We start from the raw sequence: 22,286 nt of genomic DNA, 5'->3' as shown, positions 1-22,286 counted from the left end.
TACGTAGGAGGTCTCGCGTTAGTGGCGGTCCGATGTAACAAAACATGTACTTCATTTTTTAAACGGAGTATTCTACGCGCTTACAGCTTCCGTCCCCACTCATCCTACATATTCGGGTACCGAAAACAGAGCGGCCCTTTAGGTAAATTACGCGCGAATAAAGAGCTGGGCATAGAATGCCAATGGTATTTAGCTGTCAACGACGAGGGGGGGGGGGGGGTGAAGGGGAAAAACTAGCTAAGTCGTCGCTTTCACTATGGTCCAGGGAGATACTGGTCTTCTGAGCTTTTTAGGTTTTCATCAGACTGTGTTCCTCGTTGGGCTCATAGCATATGCTTTTGTGTTACAGCACTTGCACAGTATTCTGTTCTAAGGTATTTCTTCTCACCGAGCGTTTTTATTATGGCAGCAAATACGATTTGGGAGTGCTTTCTTTTAATACGGAGGAAAACACCCATTTTCAAAAGCCACACGTCCATTCATCCTTATTCTATTTATCTGATTGATACATGATGTCCTTGGATTTTTACAGCGAGTGGCTAAGTACAATGACTATGTAGTGACTCCCTTTCTGACAAAAAGGAAATACCAAAAGTATCCAGAGCGTTTATGTAGTTTTATGTAGCGTTCGTCTGTCCTCTAATAGCTACACAGAGAACGTTACGGCGTGTCATGAACAATACTTGACACATGTGTTCGCGTCTTTTGTGCATCTGTTAGAGGACAGACGCACAAGAAAAAAGGATTATTTTTTTAAACAACAATCAAACTTTTTTCCGAAGTTACAATAGAGTTAACAAGAGGAAGCGAGTACCGTAATGATTAGAATAAGTGCCCTCCTTTCAAATAGGCGCCCCCTCCCCAATAAGCATCCCCCTTCTACAGCAAAATTTGGAATAAGCACCCCCACCCCCACCCCTCTAAACAAATTTCAACAAAAGCACCACTTGAATGTTTACAACACGGGCCTATTTATTATCCCTTCTATATCTGTATAAGCGCAAGTTTTGCTCACAATTCATTCAGAAGCTAGTATTTTCCGCCGAAATGAAATAAGCGCCCCCTCTCCAATAATCAACCCCCAAAGACCCAAAAAAATAAATAAGCTTATTCAAATCATTACGGTATCTGAGGCGAAGCGTGTGTTTGTCCATGTGAATGGTTGTATAAAGTTTGCTACGTCACTTGTGCGTCGTTATTAAACCTCTATTGTACATAACTACATATTAGAAAGCAAAGGCTTACGACGCAAAACTCCCTTCTCGACAATCCAGCAGCGACGACAAGAAGGTAAGCACAACTTGGAAAACATTATTATCATTATTATTTCTATTATCATTATTATTGTTATTTAAATTAATCTATTTTATGATAATTATTATTCATATTTTTATTGTCAAAATTTTTATGCATATGGTTTAGATTATCTTTAGATTATATTGTACGTCATTATATATATTATTGTTATTATTATTGTTATCATTATCATTGTCATTATCATCATCGTCGTCGTCATCCCCAGCGCCATCGTCATTACCATCATCATCATCATGATTATCATTATTTTATTATTATTAATTATTAATATTTTTGTTATTTTTATTATTATTAACGTTTTAGGAGGCAAAGGCTTACAATGCAGAATGGCCACCACTCTCTTCTTGGAAATCTAGAAGTGACGACAAGAAGGTAAGCACAACTGGGATACAACTGCAAGAGTCAGACCACACGAAACTTTATTGTCAAAACATCGTTCATGTTAATAAGGAAGTCATTTTAATGTAACGATTGATGCCCTATAATATGCTTTAGAAAACACCAATTGATAACAAACAACTATAACAAACCATACATTGTCATTGACTGAGCCGGTGTACAGCGAAACCGCGTGTTTGTTGTTATTAGAAATAGCTGCTTCGAGCCCCGATTTGAAGGGGGATCTAATTGCCGCAATGTCGCAAAAAAAAGCTAATGCGATAACAAACAACTATAACAAACCATACATTCTCATTGACTGAGCCGGTGTACAGCGAAACCGCGTGTTTTTTGTTATTAGAAATAGCTGCTTCGAGCCCCGATTTGAAGGGGGATCTAATTGCCGCAATGTCGCAAAAAAAAAAGCTAATGCGCAAACCCCAACGTCTGCCTTTCATTTATTATTATTTTATCTAAGACCTCATACCACGTGGCAGATGTGTTCCAGCGCAACTGTTTTATCCTTTCTTCCTACGTCATGGACATATTATCTTCTTTGGTGTTTTTAGGTGATTACGTCTTCGGCGATGCTAGAGCAATTGATGCGTTGCAAAATGTTGTTTGGCACTCTTCTTTATTTTACTGTGAAATTGCCGGCTTCTTCAGTGTTTGTTCTCGATCTTGGGGACTGGGAAAAAAATCAAGCCTAATACGGAAAAGAAGAATTGTCTCCAAAGAGTGTGGACAGATATTTTATAAAAATATCTAAAAAAAGCAAACCCCTGTTGTCCGTTAGCATTCAAATGGCGCTCTGTGAAGAGGTTGAATTCTCGAGTTTGTCTTTATAGCGAAAGGCTACTGCTCCTTCGATAAATGCAATTTAAAATTCAAAGTCTTTATGAAAAGCTCCGATGAAGAAAAAAGAAGAATCCACGTTGACCTTGGAGGCTCAGTTCTTCACGACGCCTCTTTGCAAAAGGCTCGCTTTATCAAAGGTGAGACGCGCCAGAAGGTGGTGGAAAAGTCCGTAAAACATCCATCTGTATACTTCCACGAGAAAATCGATGCAATGGAAGAGGCTACTCTTGCAGGGGGTGATTTGACGGGGGTAGGGTCTTGTGATGTCATTAAGCAAATATCTAGTGAGGCAAGGAAAAGTCTCCATTTGAGCGAGGATCCCGAAGTCCTTACAACTTCTGAAAGAAAGTATGGCGGAGGATGACAAGAGGTCCTAAATCAAAGGCTACATTCAGTACATTGCCGCCGATCTCCTTACCGTGCACTTACGGACAAAGGGTCAGGTTCGGTTGTGGCACGATCTCTGTACAAAAGATGTCTCTTTTATTGACGCGACAGGCACAGTAATGGCAGATTAGAATGGCCGACGGGTACTGTACTACGCGCTGATTGTCCGTCATCCTGTTGAGGAAGCCCATCCCTCTGGCAGAGCTCAATACTTCCAAATATGATGTCCCTACTATCCAGCACTTTCTGCGTTGCTTTAGGCATGCAGAGGTGTTATCTTTGGCCATGGAAATGTAGAAGGGCAGATGGTATAATTTCATGAAGTATACAGTTTCCCTTTTAGTGAATGCCACGTCTTTGAATGAGTTTACATTGATAAACGGGGATATTTCTCTTCTAATGACTAATAAAAAGCAAAGTAAGCAGATATAGGTAACTTTCACGTGACGTCACAGCCATATCCAATTACCATGTCCGCCATTACTGTGCCCCTCAACAGTAAGGAAATGTATGTAAAGTAATGTCATTTCTGTAGTGTTTTCTAATTTTCTCGTCAAAAAGTGCTTTCTTAGACCCGCAAATGTCAGTACCAGTATTGTCGAAATATGCTACATCACTAGAGGGTAATATAAAGAATCGTTACATCCAGAAAATTGAAAAAATCGGCATCGATCCAGCTACTATTCCCGATGAAGAACTGAATCCTGAGTGTTTACCGCCAATAGAGCAGTCGGACTTGTTTAGTTTCTTGGTTTTGTAAACAAGTCATTATACTAACGACCAGTTCAAGAACTATAAAAGTCTTGAAGCATACAACCAAGTGGTTTCTGGGTTTGTAGCGTCCGTGAAGGGAAGAATTGTTTCTGACAAGTATGTAGTCGTAGCCAAAGTTCGCCATTCTCAACGAATGAATGATCCTCTCGTCGATATCTGGCTCATTACAGGAAAGGATGGAAGAATTTTCTCCGCTCATTGCCTGGGCTGTAAGGCAGGACTAGCGGAATCGTGTTCACACATTGCCAGTGTCTTATTTTATATCGAATGCTGGACTCGAATCAACGGAAAGCTGGCTTGTACGCAAGTAAAATGCTCATGGCTCCTTCCAACTTATGTAAGTAATGTGACCTATGCTAGGGCAAAAGAAATCGATTTTTCTTCTGCTAAAAAGTTAAAAGAAAAACTTGACGATAACATTGAATCTTTTAATGAATATTCTCAATCTCGAACTGTTGGAGACGCAACGAACAAGATCACGACCCCTAGCGTTTCAGCGGAGGATGTGTCGGAGTTTTACAAAAAGCTGAATCAGTGTGAAACAAAAGCTTCAATATTAAGTTTGATCGACCCATATGCCAATCAATTTATTTCAAAAAGCAGAAACATTCCAGTTTTAACAGATCTTTACGAATCAAGTAATTTAGATCTGAAATACCCCGAACTTTTACGGAAATGTTTAGAAGTTAAGATAAACATTTCAGACGAAGAGATTGACATCGTCGAACAGGACACGCGCACTCAAGCTAAAAGTCCAGGATTTTTTAGGCATCGTGCTGGCAGAATTGGAGCCTCTGTCTGTGGTGCTGTGTTCCATGGAAATCTTGCACAGCCTTCTCAAAATCTAATTCAGTCTATCTGCTATCCGCATCTATTTAAAATAAACAAGGCAACCAAACATGGTTGTAAATACGAGGAACAAGCTATCAAAAGTTATGAACACCACATGAAATCGCTACACACCAACTTTCAAATTAAAAGATGTGGACTTTTCATAAACAAAGACTTTCCTTTTATACATGCTACACCAGATTTTCTAATATCGTGTGACTGCTGTGGATTGGGCTGCGGGGAAGTTAAATGCCCCATTTCCGTCACAAATGGTAACTTCAACGAATACAGCCTGAAAGCAAGCTCTTGCCTCGAAAATGTGAATGGAGTATTAAAGTTAAAGAAATCCCACAACTATTACTATCAGGTACAGCAGCAGCTATTTACATTGCCTGATCGAAAGTATTGTGAATTTGTTGTTTTTGCCATTGATTCTGATGGGAACTCACATGTTTTATGTGATCGAATCAACCCTGACCCATCCCACTCAAGCGGTGTTATGAAAAAGATCGAAACATTTTGGAGAATTTGCATTCTTCCAGAAATGCTTGGAAGATGGTACACCAGACGGTGTGATCTACCTGAAAGCAAACTCATTGATAATGTCATATGTTTTTGTAGGGGACAGCCTAATGATGACATTGTATCCTGTACCAATGCTGACTGTCCATATGGACAATTCCATACTAAATGCCTTTCTTTACATAATGTGAAAATGCCAAAGCAATGGTACTGCCTTACTGCTGTAAACTACCACAGCTCAAAAAACGGGCAAAGGCTAAAGTTGCACCATCTCAGGTAAACCAGGCTGCTATGTTAAAAACTACAATTTGTATCTGTAATGAAAAGGCAACCACGACTGATAGACTCATTGAGTGCCACAATGTAAACTGCAGCAATGGAAATTTCTTCCATCTGAAATGCTTGGGGTTGAAAAGAATGCCTAACAATTCCAAGACAACATGGCTATGTAATATCTGCCGAGGAAAACAGGGCAACACAATGCCTTGTGATACACCTACCACTTCTACTTCTACAACACCTATTACAAATCCTAAATCACCTGCAACAACATCAAACTTATCAGATGATGATGATAATGATAGTGAAGATGAAATAGAAATTACAAAAGTGTCAACTAGTTCTGGTTCTGTTAACAAGTATGCTATTCTGGCTAATTTAAACAATGCAGATTATGACATCATTAGTGATCCTGCTGGATGGCTTACTAGTGACATTATCCAATATGCTCAAGTCCTGATAAAAGAAGTTAACCCAGCAATTGAGGGCTTACAACGACCAACTCTTGGAAGAGTCAGAAACTTTGATGTAGTGTCTAGTGAATTTATTCAGATTCTACACACTGGAAGTGATCACTGGGTCTGTGTTAGCTCACTGGGCTGTCCACCTGGATATGTTCACCTGTATGATAGTTTATATCATAATGTTATAAGTCAAGAAATAGAGGAACAAACCAACGACCTCCTAGGTGGAAGTTTGATTAGTTTAGATTTTGTACCCGTCCAGCAACAGAGCAATGGTAGTGACTGTGGGGTTTTTTCTATTGCATTTGCCACATGTTTAGCTTTTGCTACTAATCCAAGTCACTTTACTTTTGACATTCCCAAAATGCGCTCACACTTATTATCATGTCTCAAAGATGAGACAATTAGCATGTTTCCATCCTTCTAATTTCTTGATAAATTTTGTAATTAGAGTGCAAACAATGCAGCCATTGAGCTATCCACAAAACCTGTCTAGTAATACTAAATAGTGCGATCTGTTGTTTACTATCCTTAATTAGCACTATTCTGCAATATTTAATCCTTTTTATTTTGCAGTTAAATTGTTTTCAATCTAAATGCAGTAAAAATCACTGAATTTTGTAAATAACAAAACATATTTGCATGTCCATTGGTGTAAAATAATGTGAAATCATTCACAATGATACATAAAATTTACAATAATTTGCCATCGAATTTACCAGAGATATGAATTTAAGCAATATTGTCATGTTTTGAAATAATTTTGCTAAATATTGAAATTATTTTGTTCCTGTTCTTAATATTATATTGACAATGTGCAAGATGACTTTAGATATATAAATAATATTTGATTAAAAAATTCAACAATCTTGTTGTTGCTTTTTAGTTTAAAACCAGTCACTATGAGTTTGTTATTTGCCAACTTAGACATGCATTTACATCATAGATTTTTAAATGATTAACACTTGTTTACAAAAAAAACTTTTTGTTAACATAACATGTATCTTTGCTGTTTTAGATCACCTGATAAGCAGCTAAATAATTTTGTCCAATAGCGCGATAACACTTAAACCATGAAATAACTAAAATATGTCTACTATTAACTATAGAGACAAATAGTAGCAAAATCCTTTGTTTTCTATTGCTTAATTAGTACTATTTGTACTTTTTAGTTAGTCCTTGTTTCACAGTTTCAGTGCTATTGCTTTAGTTAGAATGATTTACATTAACCTTTGATATAAAGTATGGTGAGTAGCTGTACAAATAAAAGAACACAAATGGATTTAAGGTATATTACCTCAGAATGTATTAATAGGTTAATGAAAACCACTCTATTAATAAATATCAATAATTATTTACAATAGCAACAATGTATATGCTGAAAGTAATCAAGTAGTCCAAAAATGGATTTAGGTATTTTGGCCAGAGGTAAGTGGTTGATCTTTAGTCTAGTACATAATTCTTGCACTCCCCTTGTGAAAATATTTTCCAGGATCCTGTAAGATTCTATCAGGATCCCAAACAGGATTCTGTCCAGGATTAGGATTTACCAAAGTCTTAGAGTCCCACAGGATCTTGATAGGATGATTAAAGATCCATTATCTACTAGGATTCTGGGAAAGATTTCCACCAGGGTATTGTCTTAGAAAACAATAAAAATTCATTTAAACTAGCTAATCAAGTGGTACTATTGATGGGCAAAAATTTACAAGGGCTGAACAAACTCTTAGAATACGGTCTATTATGGGTACCTGGTTTTCTGTGGGACCGTTCTGGTCACAACTCAAGAATTTAGTGGGGAGTGTTCCTTCTAATATAGTATATTTCCTTCGTAGTAGACCTATCACTCGCTCCACATGGATCCTCACATTCGCTATGCCTCTTGAACGCTCTACATCTACTGGGTGCAGCTGAGCTTTTCCTTTGGTGAATGCAAGAATCACTAGCTTTCCTTGCTTCAAACCAACACTCTCAGAAATTGTAAATCCTCTATCTGCCATTATAGTATCTCCTGGTATCAATTTTTCTAGGATTCCACAGTTCTCAGTCAGAAATTTATCTGATGTTCTTCCTCCCCAAGCCTCAGAAACAAATGAGATAGTGCCTTGGGGTGTGATTCCAATCAAAATCTTAACAGTGTTGTGGTTCTTATATGAAGAAAAGGTCTGAGCTCTGGCCATAAGGTTTGTTGGTTTCTCAATAAAAACTTCGAAACAATCAATTATTACAGTAACCTTACGACCAAAGGTGTACTGAAAACACATTGGCATAGTTTTCCACAGCTGTTCCCTTGCAGGCCAATGAATGAAGCAAGACAGCCTCGAGTCCATTGCATGTATCCATGAGGTGAATACCCTTGACACACTTGTTAAGGACACCTCAAAACGGTATGCGAAGTCTTGAAATGGTACATTTAACCGTAACTTCATCAAAACAATGATAAATTCTTGAAAGCTGTTCAAGCTGGTTAAATCTGATCGTCGTGATACGTACGGGCTTACATGTTCAAACACTACCATTAGTATATCAAACGAAGGCAATCCAGTGTAAAAACGAACTTTATCTGGAGATTGGAAGAAGTCTTTATCTGGAGCTTGATATACAGAGTTCTTAAACAAATAATTGAATTCTTGAGTCTGCATTCCTCTATTTCTCCTGCCTTCAGAAACTACTTCAAAGTCCTCCGTTGAAGTGGAACGATCAATCATTTCGTGGACGACTGTTTGAATTCCCTTCTCTGTCTCGTCGCCGTCAAAATATTCATAACTTGTACTGCCACAAGCTTCGTTAGAATGAGCGTCTAGGCCTGAAACATCTTCAGTAGATGTGCTAGCAATAGCAAAATCTATGTTTTGCACAGTCAGACCAGTTTGTTCCAGCTCTTTTCTCTTCTTAGCTGCTTCGATTTGTTGACGCTCGATGCTTCTCTTCCTGCGCTCCTTGGCCCTTTCAGCCTTCAAACTCGCTTCTTCTTTTTGTTTATCGACTGTAGGCTGCTTCGCTTGTGGCTTTCCAAGGTTTAGAGTTGGCACCCAGTCGATGTGATATCTATCCCAAGAGGCTGCAGCTTTTCCAGTCACAAAATGTAACCCACATACTCGTTCACTGTCGAGGATTCTCTTCGTCTCTGTATCGCCTCGACTTATTGCTGAAATCCAGCGCCTTCTTCTCTCTCTAGTGAGTTCTTCGTGCTCTTCTCCTTGATTTGATACAATCTTGGGTATTGTATGAAAGCTAACACGACTTTTTCCGCTTTTAGAAGCACATCCAACCACTATACAATGAACCATATTGAGTAAAAGTACTATATATCTCTGTTTGTTTACGCTTGAGGGGCACAGTAATGGCGGATAGCAACCGTTGTTAAGTGCGGTGTCACGTGGGTGAAAGTCAAGAATTGGCGGCTTACGGGCGAGTTAAAAAGAGAATTGAGGCTTTAATTTATAATGACCAAAATAAAGTGCAAACCGACATCGATGACGCATCACTTAGAGACCTTCCAAGTACATTGATATAAGATGTAGAACAAGACCTTTTGTTGCGTACTTTTAAAAACCTATTTTCCAGAAGGACAACAATGTACATAAGAGCAATAGGAACAACAATTCTTATTATGCACCAGAATTGCTAGCATTTATAAAATCGAAGTTGCATTTAGCACCCTTGTGGAGCTCCTTTATGCTGAATAAATTGTGTAGGAAACAGCCCATTATAAGCAACGTTCCTGTTCTCAGAAAAAAGTCTCCAATGGCCACCAATGGTCAAATAAGAAATCACATGAAACTCAAGAAATATATCGATTTTAAGGGAAGGAGGCTTTTGAGGGTTGACCAGTTTGTCGCCGAGCAGAGAGCTCACATCAGGGGTCACTAAGAAAGTGCTAACCCTTTCAAGAAAACGCAAGCTACGCCACAAGGATGTCTCTGAATTTCCTGGATCGACAGATTCATGGGCCAAAATACCCAAGACAATGCAATCGCCCGATAAGAAGCATGGAGTCTATCAGCAACCTCCAAAATTCCCTCTTCTTGAATACCCTGAGAAGAACTCCCAAGACAAAGAAGACCAAAAAAAGAAATAACCAAGAGGAACCAAAATAAGCAAGCATGTACCGCAACTTACAAATCAAAAACAACAAAAGGGACATGTAAAGAGGACAGAACAACAAACTTCTTCAAGCTACGAAGTCGAAGGCCCGGCAGGTAATTTAGTCACAGGAATATCGAACTCGTCTAACAATTGCTGGCTTGATGCGCTTCTACAGTTTCTTTCATGTTCTTCTTCTTTTAAAGGAAATAGTGCCTCTGTAGACCTGCCCTACACTACATCTCTTGAAACGACCATTGATTACCTGAATAGTATTCATGGAAATCCGATCGATCCAACAAAGCTATTAGACCTGCTCGGGTTTGATGGCTATACAAAAGGACAGCAACATGACGTGCACGAGGCTTTCACGGCAATTATGGTCAAGTTAAGAGATGAGAAAAGCTATTCTGCCAGAGAATTTGAAGGAAATATTACCTATGCGTACAAGTGTGTAGCGTGTAACGCTCAAGAACGACTTAACAGCGATATATTTGATTGCATTACAGCGGAAATTGCTGAGAAAGGCGAAGGGATTGCAATAGGAACAAAAGATTGTGTAGAAGAATTTTGGAACGAAGAAACTCTAGGCACGGAAAACAAAGTTATATGTCACAAATGCAACCTTAAAACCACCCACAGAAAAAGTACTGCTATATCTTCGCATCCTAGAAATCTGGTTATGTGCTTAAAACGATGGAGTTCATAAGGGACGCAGAATGGATAACGCGCACTATGTGGCAATACGAAGGCATTGCGAAAACACCATAATGGTGTGTGACGCCAAACGCGTGATTCGGCAACCTATATCTTAAATAAAGATACGGTTTCTACAGCAGGAAGTGTACTTGGTTTTGTATGAGCGTGAAGACCAGAAGGACGTGTCAGTAAAGATCCAAACGATAAACCAGAATGAAGGCAAGGATAACAAGCAAAAAGCGGAAGTTGTCGCAAAAAGTAGAAAAGCGGAAAACCCCGAGGTTGTACAACTTACGAAAGTGAAATCCGTTCCACCCGACCGCATCGTGTCTGAAATTGGAAATATTGTTGTATGTGCCCGGGATATACTTACAGTATTGTATCCGAATGAACTGAATGATGTTTCATCAAGTCAAGAGCAAGAGAAATTGGGCTGCATGTGACGGTTTTTGACACAAATCTCTATACAAAAAATCAAATGCAATGAAAGATCCGTAATGAAGATTTGACTTTGAGTGATTACCTTATATTCCCTATACATACTTCTGGGGTAGAAAACAAACATCGACCACATTGGTTGACCTGCTTAGTGGATGCTAGGGAGAAAAAAAATCATGTTATGATTCTCTTGGTGAAAGTGCAAGATGTAGTCTTGTAGGGTCAATGTCGACACTTTTTTAAAGGCCCTTTCTTTAGTTCGTAATTATTGTGATTTCTTCGACGACTTCTGAGAGGAGATGGACCAATTCCCGCTTCAAAAAGTCAGTCAGCTGTGGAAGCTTGTCATTGCTTTTTTTTTTTTTGAAGAGTAAGGTGTTCGGATTGGGTTCTGGGACTACCAACAACGAAAAACAGGCCAAGTTGCACTAAGGAATGGTATGGCGGAGGCGATTCTCCACAGATCCCTGACTTCAGAGGGATCCGACGACGAGGGTAATCATATTGTGGTCCACCCTTAAGGTTACGGAACAGTTTTGTGTGGACATAAAATACGAAAAAATACGATTTTTACATTAACTGAATCCCTACATTAAATACTACCATATTCTGGAATAATATTTACGATTTTATTTAAAAAAATATAAGCGAAAAAAGTTTTTAGGAGAATTATAAGCATGACACATTTCTCAGGTAGATTAAGGCAAGGGCTTTACCGTACAATGCAGCAGAAAATCGAAAATAATCAATAAAATATTCATGGTTGCATGTATTATCTTCAAAATTGTAAGGATTATTTGATTCTTAATCCTTAATCTGGAGATTCGAAAAAAAGTTTTCTATGAAAGATAATACCTTGAAATACTACACTATAAAAACAGATATGGAGGGCCCATCGAATTTCGAGAAAGTCCAGTAAGAAGATGCATAAAATAAGCATTCCAATATTTTTATATGATAACTAAGGGATCATATGAGCTAGAATCTGCTGGATCGCTACGGACAAGAGTTTAGGTCGCATTAAATAAAATTACTACAAAAAATACGTCCTCGAATTCAATTATCTGACCGGCCTTTACCTCGAATTTAAGACTTGTTTTACAACAGGTCGTACTCATCCACCTATATTCTACAAGATATACACGAATTCTTGAAGTTGAGACTGCTTTTATTCTAATAAGTCTTGATTTTGAACTGGACTTCGTGCATTTCCAAGTTCAACTATCCGTGCTGAAGCGTCCGCAGCCATTTTGTTTATACGCCGCCAAAGGAACTGGGCACTACAGATGAGTGTTTCTATAGGAATGGATCAGCGAATGGGAACTGAGGAACTCATTTACAAGGCTAGGGTACCAAGTAAAACATGGCGGACGAGGGAAAGGGAAATATCACAGAAGCCGGCGATGTAGGCTGTTTCCCATCAAGAATAAGTGTGTATTTTATGCCAATTAGCTGAAACATTAATCATTTGTTATTATATGTATTGTTTGTTTCCAATTTGATTAAATTCAATTTAATATAGGGTACGAATTTGTATCTACCTGTGTGTTATTTTGATGAATGACGCAGCGTAATTTTGCTTGTCTTAGAAGCAAATAAGTTTCTCCTAAGCTTTAGAATTAAGCAACGTCTAATATTTAACCCAATATGCGTAATTCAACTCCTATAATATCCGAAATGTGACAGATTTTATCAGCCGCAATAAAAACAAGCTCAAATTTAGGCGGGATTTTCGAAACGATTTATTGAGTTTACGGTCAGATCAAGTATTTCTCCTCAAATATACTATACTGTGTAGTAATGGCGGGGACTTTTGGTTGTGGATTTGCACGAGTTGCGGTAAAACAGAGCTACCAGAAAGAAAACGGGAAGCTCGAGAAAAAAATAGAGCAACGTTGGCTGAGTTATCTGCACAAATTTGGCGGGGAGTTCCAACGTGTATTCTATGTCGACTTCACCACGTTCAGAAAGAGATCGCAGGCGCTAAACAACTCCATACGAAGAATAACACCATCTGCACGGGCAAGTTACATTGAGCACTTTTCTTCGTTTAAATGGCAATCCCTGACAGAGAAAGAAAAAAGAAGCACACTCTCCGTGATTGCAATGGATGCCTGACACACCATTACCCAATGCATTCCCTGCTGGCTTCCATTCCAAATAATGTAAAAAAAACAATTATAAACACTAAACCAGCCTTGGCTTTAATCAAGGAAGCGAAAAAGCAAGGAAAGGGAAAGAACAATCCGAGAGCAAGCGCCAAAGCTGCAAAATCGATCGCTAAGAATATATGTGCTAGCATCTCCGGTCCTTTTGAAAAACTGACTGGAATGACCTTTGCCGAGGCTCAAACCAAAGTCCCGAGTCTAGGCCTGCAACTAAAAAAATCTCGAAATCAGCTCAAACAAGAAAGGCGGCAGAGGGCGCTTACGGAAAAAATACACCTGCAAACACTGATGGCAAAGCAAGATTGCGATGTTCTCCTGGCCACGAGGCAGTCGTATTCTCAACGGGAAAAACAACGACTTGCTCTCTACTTTGAGACAAAAAGCGAGGCGTCGTCTCGTGTACTAAAGAGGAGGCACCTCGAAAACAACGGGAAATGTAAAAAAAACCGACATTCACCACCACCATGTGAAGTTGAATTTGACAAAGAAGGACTTCTCGGGGAAGTTAATGACATGGCAGACAATACACAGGTTTGTTTATTTATTTTTTACCAAATACATGTAACGTCAAACAATTTGTTAAGTTCCGCAAACCTTTTCCTTAGACGCAATCAAGTGGCCTTTGTTTTCTCTGGTGCTCTATTGTCGGTTTATCGAACTAAACACTTCAATTTCAGGAGCGGATCTAAGAGATTCCTTTGCCAACCATACCAGGTTCGCCACTTTGCCCTGTTTCCGCATTGAAGCGATATTTTGATATAGTTCCTGCAGCGCCGAATAGTCCCTGTTTTGTAATTCCTCGCGGCATCCAAACGACGCCAGTTTTAGCTTCGCACTTTAATTCTTTTCTTAAGAAATGTGTTTATGCCATAGGGCTGAATCCCTCCAATTTTTCGTCGCGCAGCTTTCGCAAAGGCGGGGCTACATTCGCGTTTAATCGCGGGGCACCGACTGAATTCATCAAAGCGCAGGGTGATTGGAAGGGTGATGCATATTTAGTCTACTTAACTCTATCAAGTAGAAAAAAGCTTGCTATTCTCAATTCTATTACAACTAGGCTTGCAAACAAGCAATAACACAGTTATCGTTATACGTGTCAATACTCTTCATGCCATTCTACTTCTATTAATATATTTTTTTCCTTATTTCTTTCTATTCATATTTTTAATTAGTTTATTATTTTTTCGGGTTTGGGGTTTATTAATTTTATCGTATTTTATTTTTATTAATAATTCACTTGTAATTTAGATCAGTGGCAGATTTTAATAAACTAGTTGAACCCCAGCCGCGTTTACTCTTTTCACAGTATGTTAGTAATTTGTTAATTTTGACCTGTCAAATGGGTAATTATTAACGTAGATCAATTAGTACACCAATCAGAATGGCATGTTGGTAATGCCAGGTTATACGATATTTAATCTCAAGCATGTGATGTGATTGCTCAGTTCACCGTCCTATTCAACTGAGAGCACGCTTAGCTTTTTACCACACCCACCCTCCCAAGTGGGGGTTTATTCATTTTATCGTATTTTATTATTATTAATAATTCACTTGTAATTTAGATCAGTGGCAGATTTTAATAAATTAGTTGAACCCCAGCCGCGTTTACTCTTTTCACAGTATGTTAGTAATTCTATGCAAATTGACTTTTACATTAACACATAAAGTGGACACCAATGTTCACATCATTATAGCAAATATTGAATAAGGTTGAAATTATTTATCTTACACTTTATCTTTGTTTCAGGATTCTACGAAGTTCTTCCAACTGAACCAATACATGATGTCAAGGAACACATCTCAAACATAGTTGAAGAACTGCCACTGCACCTAGAAAAACAAGAATTTGAAAGGGTAAAAGCTACTGTCACTGGCACTAAAGACAAGCTAAGAGGCACAGACATGAGGCAACTATGCGCTGTTCTTGGAAAGCAAATGAGAGGTAAGTTACACATTGTACTTAAAGGAAACACAATCAAGATCAAGTTAAAATAATTGCATGTTAGCTAAATTATGACAGCAAACCTGCAAATTTTCTATTAAACATTAATTATTAGAGAGTTGACAATAACAGAAAAAGTAGCGGATAAAGTAAATTTACTCAAAATGGTTTTGTTTTATTTGACAGGTGTCATGTCTGAGAAACCACAAACAGTCTTTGATACTCTAACAGAAGTGTCAAGACTATTGTATAGCCACCCAAGCAAAAGATGTCCAAGAGATATTTTGCGTCTCCACAACCAGAGCTTCCTTCATGCCATGACTTTGAAAGAGGTTATCAAGGAAACAAAGTCCTTGACCGACCGAAAGCTGTATGGGCGCTACTTCCACTCTCTTGTTGTCCATTCCCCAATCCAGTCGAGACTGGTCAGTGGTCGATCTGTAAATACTGAACAGCAGGAGCGCCACTTTAACACCTTCTCTGCAATAGCAGAAAATACCTCGAGCAGACGTCCTGGTGAAATAATCACACCCGGCCTAGTTCGTATGCAGGCTGAACTAAAGCTAGCTGACCAACACAGAAACACTTTGAGTGAACAAGAATCCAAAATCAACAGTATTGCCAAGTCATCATCTGCACTATCCAACTTAATCATTCCAAACAGATATATTCTTCGACACCCTAATGATTATCAGGCTCACCTGGAGCGCATCTCAGATTTTCTTTTGTGTGGAGAGGGTGTATGGTAGAGGCAAGTTGCTAGTGGTGTGGAGTTTTTTTGATGGCCCCCAAGAGTTAGGTTCAAGGACAGCTGGTCCACCACTTCATCACTTTAGATCACAGACAATAAAATCAGAAAGAAGTTATCTACAAGAGTGCTGGGACAAGTGCTTAGCCAATGATATTCCAATTCCACACTACAAAGTCAAGATATATGATGATGATGGTGATTTAAAAGTAAGCAAGCTCACTGGGTTTTTTAATGATGATGATAAAGAGGAAGAGGAGGAAGACAGAGCAGAGGAGCTGGGAGTATATGTGCATTCCCTCTATGGTCACTGAATGGAATTTTCTTTTTTTTGGAATTGTACATTGTGAAGATGAAAAATAATTTGAATAAAATGATAGTATCCTGTCTCTGGTCTCTGGGTGGATTGTAAGAATTATAATCATAGCCATAGCGGGCCCACTGCTACGGCCTGATAATGGACCTTTAGAAGCAGTCCAAACAAGGAACATTGTAGGCCAACCATATTTAGAAAAGGGTTGACCTAGGACGGAAGTTGATTCTACATGTTAGGGACTACACTCATAAAAAATTGTAGAAATCTGTGAAAGAAGGCTCCACAATGCAGTTGTGGCCGAACTGGTTAGTGATCTTAAACGAAACTCAATGAGTTATCTCTAGCGGAGTTTTCCAAAAGGACTAAAGTTCTAGCTTCTATAAGGTCAGAAGAGTCTCGCCAAGAGAAGGAGCCTATTTTAGGTCCCTTAATCAACAAAGCTCTTGCTGAGCCATTACATAACATGAATAATGCATGGCAATTTTTTAACAAAGCACTTTTAAATGCTTTGATATCTCACAGCTACCTAAAAATGCAACCTGCATAAAAGATCTTACAGAGGATTGCCCATTTTTGCTTTACTAGCCAGGGATAAAATAGGCAAAATGCTCCTTGTTAAACAAAAAGCTAAAATCCTAGCTGTAGTATTCGGTATACCTGTGTAGCGTCCGCATTGCAAACAGGGCCTCGAGCAAATTGAGAACTGGACGAAATGGATCAAGAGATTTGAACGGTACAGGACTGCTTCGGGATTCAAAAACAAGACGGATACCGAGGAGATCAGCACTTTACGCTATGGGAGACTGTGCAGATGATATTTTAGCGACGTTGAAAGTTGACGAATCGAAGGCGAGTTATAGTGAGATGAAAACGGCCAATTTTAACAGTCAATACTTGGTCATTAATCAAGACATCTTTTTGTCAAAGACTAAAGCCTTAAGCTATCGAGTTAAATTCAATTTTAGAAGCAGGTTGCCATTCTCTTAGTTCTTTCATAAACTGCTTTGAAACCTTGTGATTCAAAAAACAACTTACCCACGAAAAGGGCTGGTGCTGGCAGCTCGTACCTAACCCTAGCCCACTAGTTTGTAGTAAATTCTTATGGCATAATTTTATTTTTGCAGATAATGGTCCACACTACCACAATACTGGAGTTCTGGTTTACCTTGCTGAAGTAAATTCAGTGTTCAACTTGGCACTCAAATCATACACATTTTCCGAGGCTGGAGAAGGGAAAAGTGCATTGGATACACACTTTGCACACATCTCCCACAAAATTATACGATATGTGCGTGTCGGGAATGATCTCGAAACTGGCGAGCAAGTAGCAGATTTGATCAATGTAAGTAATAGATTGTGGCCTGATTAACTTATGTATTGATGACTCCAATCATGAGCAGTCATTGGTAGCTGGTCCTTGGTCATCGTCACGATAGTTGATTGACAGTTTTGTAGTTTTACGTGACGTCACTTAGAATAGAGGTCTCTCATGAAAGCATGGCTGACACAGCTCGGACCTTGTAAACTACGTTGTTGTTTCTAATTAATATTAGGGACTTTAAGAACCGAGAACGCGGCGGGTCTAGGACGCGACCGGAAGTGTTTTTTTCACATTTTGCCCAACAGCGCATGCGCATGAAGTTCTTTCTTCTTGGCGGGAACGCGACGAATCGAGTTTTGAAGCGCTGTAGAAAACGTGAGTATTCAGCGATACTTTTAATAGAAGGAAGCGTATTCCAAATATTTTTTTATTATGTATGTGAAGTTTATTGCTTTTTCTAGAGGAGAGGTTTTACAAAAGTCAAGGGAATCGATTTTTGATTAAAAATGAACGTTTTTTTTCTTAGCAGGTGTGTTCAACCATGGCATCAAACGTGCGAGATGCAAAGGACAAACCTTTAAAGTATGTCATCTCATTATCTTTGAATCTATAGTGTATTTTCTATGTTCTTCTGTCATAACTTCTCGTGGATTTCTAAATAACGTAGGCTATACTGTTTAGCTTATTACATAACGGAGCGTAAAATACCCATTTGAAAAGCCATCCTTTTTTTATAAGTAAGATATTTTAAAGTTTAATTAACTTAAGTAAAGTAAATTTTTTATCGGTTTTACCAGACTAATTTTATCGGAAAATAACTTCTATTTATACGTGAATGTACTGAAGTTTTGGGTTCTGATTTTGTTGTTTTACCTTGATTCAATTTGTCAATAATTTCATTTTCATACAAATGGAATACATTGGTCTTGTAATGTATTACTTATAAGTAATACACATGGATAATCTCTTACATGTCTGTAAAAAAAGGTTCAATCCATGTTGTCAACACTCATGTGCAACACTGATAGATTGGACAAAAAAAGTTTACACTTTATTTTGCTTTTATTTAATTATCTAAATCTTACCATCATGGCCCACATTAATTAAAAGCTTAAATATGTATTTAGATCTATCTTTATTGTCTTGCAAACTTTGTTTTCATTTTTCTCAGTCATATTTGATTGTGTTTGGAAAGTCACACAAGTTCGCTGTAGGGCTTTTTATTCAATATTTAAACATTCTATCAGGGATATTATGGTGTGCATGTTGCAGTAACAATTGTTTTTTACACAGCAATGTGATCATGTACTGGTCGACCTCCCAAAACATAATGTACTGTAGGGAAGTCCTGTTTACCAACCCCTTCCAGTTCAAAAAATCTTCAACTGGGAGAACGTAAGCGTGGAAAAGCCTGGCTGACACTCTAAAGCAAGACTCAAGAGCAGTAAGGGACCACTTGGGAAACTTGATTAAGAAGTACAAAAAGCAGATGAGGGCCGAGGAGAGGGCATCAGGTATCGCCCCAGATGAGCCCAGTGAGCTGGACCAATTGATCGAACAGATTATTGAACTGGAAGAAACTACAGTACCAGAGGATAGTCAGCGAAAGAAAAGGCTGATAAAGCCAAAGCTGAGGATGTCAGACTGACAGCTATGGAAAGGCTGTCACAGACAAAGAAGAGAGATTTCAGAGAGGGTGATGTGGATGTAAAACCTAAGCGACAAAGAAGGAAGGGAGGAGATGCAATTGAGTTTTTGAAAGAGAGAGCTGACAAAAACAGTGAACTTAGAGAAAAGGAGCTCAACATGAAAAAGGAAATGCAACAACAACAACTACAATTGCAGCAAAAGAATACAGAAATGATGCAAGCTATGGTACAGCAACAACAACAGCAGCAGCAACTCCAGCAGCAACAAATGCTCATGATGCAACAGTTCATAGGAGTGATGGGGAAAATGTTGAACAAATAAGTATTTGATATATGACATGAAGAAACTGTTTACTTTCCAGTTTTTAAATTTTACAAGAGCATAGTTACCTGTTTTACAATAAATGAACTGTATTGTATGAGAAGGTGATATTTAGACATATTTTTGGCAAATTTAATTTATTCATCTGAGTCAAATATCAAGATACAAGAACCTATTTTGAGAAACCTTGGTAGCTTAAATTTCCTTGAATTATAAAAAAAACTATTTAGGCTAAATTGAAAAATTCAGGTTCTTATGCGTGGGGAACTACTGTACAGTATAGTGTCTATTTGTGCTTGATTTGCACAAAAAATTTATTTTTATTTAAAAACAAAAGTTAAAATTTTTATTATCATACAAGATTATATATCTTTAAATACATTTTGTATAAAACATAATATATTTTACAGCAAATGTTTCTATTTTTCACTGTTAACAATTACATATGCACCATTATAAAAGTGATGTGCACATTTTTGTTGTGTTGTTTTGTTGTCCCACCCATCACTTGTTTAAATAGTTTGTCACTGTACTACCTGCATTATACAAACTCAATTTGATTGTTTATTTTCTTTAGTTGAAATAGTCAACCAGTTTAGGAGGATCAAGTCCAAAATATTCAGAGGTTGTGTTGGAGTAAAGGCATGTTAAGCCATTTCTTAGAAGGGCACAGACCATGTACATCTTTCCAACATGACTGAGTCCGATCTTGAGATTTTTCTTGAAGTCAAGAAATTTGAAATAGTTTATAATGTCAGCAAAAAGCCATTCAACTGAAATACGGACTGTACTCATGGATTCGCTGAAGTCTTGCCTTGGACCATTGAGTACACCCATTCTAAAAGGCGCTTGCAGATGGTTGCGTAGGGGGTATGCTGGATCCCCAAAGATGCACATTTCTTTACCAGCTGGAGAAAAAGCATGTTGTGCCAAGCTGTCGTACAATTCTGAGACTGCCAACATTCTTGCATCATGCATCCTTCCCTCTAAAAAAAGAAAAGTTAACATTAGTAAACTGCATACTTATGAATGCATAAATCACCCTTTACCCTATAAAAACAGAGGATTGGACATCAAACACCCCTGTATCCACCCCCTCCAAAGTTGTTGTAAAAAGGGAGTGGGTGGGTTCTTTGTTTTTCGTGCTGTGTTTTTTTTCTAAACTTGATATACCATTCACTGATAAAACATACGGATAAATATCTCACCTACTGGTCCAAATGGTTGGCCGATGAGCCCATTGGGCAATGCAACAGACTGTATTTGAGAGCGTGTACACGCTGGTGTCCGTTGTAAACAACTCTCTGATTCAATCCTGGTCTTGTTATTGGGCGAACTGTCCCATCTACAAAGCCAAAGCAATTATCCAAGGCTGCACCTTTGTTGTGAATTGCATCAGCATATGTTTGCAATGAATTGGGGGACAGGATAAAGTTGTTCCACTCTGTTATACGGTGGTGGCGAGCATTCTAGATCCATTCAGTCACTTCATTGCAAATCATGCAGAGCTCTGGCACTGGTCTACCGAATATGGAAATCATGTCTGACAATCTGCAAGGATAAGCAAACCGCTTCAGCACGACACACAGCCCTTCTGTTGCATCACAAACCGTGCCGTTAGCACATGTAAACGTATCAGGCATTTGTAAAGCATCTACGAGCAAAGGAATATCTCTCTTTTCAAATCTAAAGTCGGCCTTGCACTCAGCGGGATCTTTATTTTCCAGACAAAATTCTTCGTAGTCCCAGTGGCAAAAAGGCAGGTTTTGCGGCGTGTATTCTTCTAAAAGGACAACAAATTCCTCTTTGTCTATAATTCGTTCTTCCAGGGAAAAGAGCAAAGATTCTTGTTCAGCTTTAAACGAGTTTTTTCACATTTTTTGAAGCTACCGGAAAGGCAGCCTTTTGTTGACAAGTAAAGTAGCGGGCGCGTCGCCTGTTGCATCTAAACTTCAAGTTTCCCGCGTTTGAGACGCGGTCCTCGCTTTATGCCTCCGACGGTCCTGGGGTTTTCCACGTCGCTGCGTTTTCGGTTCTTAAAGTCCCTATTACCTAGAAAATCAAGACATAGCGGCAGCGGCGAGATTCCTGAATCCACCGGAGTTCTTCGACTTCACCAAGCCTTCAAAGTGGCCGGAATGGAAGCAGAAGTTCGAGCGATACGCGATTGCTACGAAACTTACGAAGGAAGAAGGGGAAATACAGGTGAGCACGCTCGTTTATTCAATGGGAATTGAAGCGGAAAACATTCTCAAATCCTTTGATTTTGGGTCAGAAGCTGACAAGAAAGACTTAGAGAAAGTCCTTAAGAAATATGATGATTATTTTATTCCAAAGAGAAATGTTATTCATGAGCGAGCGAAATTCCATCAGAGATCTCAAATACCGGGAGAATCGGCTGAATTATTCATACCTGTACGAATTAGCTGAATATTGTGAATTTGGGGATCTAAAGGACGAGCAAATTAGAGATAGAATTGTCATTGGAACTATAGATAAAGAACTATCTAAGTTACAAATGAAATCAGATTTAAACCTAGATTCAGCAATACAAATGGCTCGACAATCCGAGTTGATCAAATCTCAAATTTCAGACAAAAGTCCAAACAAATTGCTCGAAGAAGTTCACCGTAAACCACAGGGTTCCCGCACGCAGGGTAGAAACCGGAAGTTCAAAGAACAAAACAAGGGGCAAGGAAAAAAAACAGGAGCTAAGAAATGCGACAGGTGCGCCCGCACATACGCCAATAATGAGGTTTGTCCCGCTAAAGGAAAAAAGTGCAACAA

General features: G+C 38.6%; 2 protein-coding genes across 5 annotated transcripts; one reads left to right on the top strand and one right to left on the bottom strand.

Moving 5' to 3' along the window:
- Nucleotides 1-244: 244 nt before the first annotated feature.
- Nucleotides 245-21,812, top strand: LOC116615734. Of its 4 annotated transcripts, XR_007312565.1 has the most exons (5): nt 15,014-15,143; nt 15,330-17,549; nt 17,761-17,903; nt 18,058-18,110; nt 18,822-19,137. XR_007312565.1 is itself a non-coding variant. In XM_048731516.1 (4 exons), exons 3-4 carry the CDS (start codon nt 15,104-15,106, stop codon nt 15,890-15,892), a joined length of 603 nt encoding a protein of 200 aa, XP_048587473.1. In that variant the 5' UTR covers nt 245-1,290; nt 1,621-1,689; nt 14,949-15,103; the 3' UTR covers nt 15,893-15,991. The 4 variants fall into 4 exon arrangements, 2 of the variants coding, with proteins under 2 accessions (XP_048587473.1, XP_048587472.1); XM_048731516.1 differs by lacking the exons at nt 17,761-17,903; nt 18,058-18,110; nt 18,822-19,137 and adding exons at nt 245-1,290; nt 1,621-1,689 and having other exon boundaries at nt 14,949-15,143; nt 15,330-15,991; XR_007312566.1 differs by lacking the exons at nt 17,761-17,903; nt 18,058-18,110; nt 18,822-19,137 and adding an exon at nt 21,556-21,812.
- Nucleotides 6,361-9,100, bottom strand: LOC125570212. The gene has a single exon (XM_048731514.1). The coding sequence runs from the start codon at nt 9,098-9,100 to the stop codon at nt 7,484-7,486; it is 1,617 nt and encodes a 538-aa protein (XP_048587471.1). The 3' UTR covers nt 6,361-7,483.
- Nucleotides 21,813-22,286: the final 474 nt, after the last annotated feature.

Source organism: Nematostella vectensis, chromosome 8, assembly GCF_932526225.1.
Source record: "Nematostella vectensis chromosome 8, jaNemVect1.1, whole genome shotgun sequence".
Classification (NCBI taxonomy): domain Eukaryota; kingdom Metazoa; phylum Cnidaria; class Anthozoa; order Actiniaria; family Edwardsiidae; genus Nematostella; species Nematostella vectensis.
The sequence above is the reverse complement of the archived record's forward strand: the minus strand, read 5'-3'. Positions and strand labels throughout refer to the sequence as shown.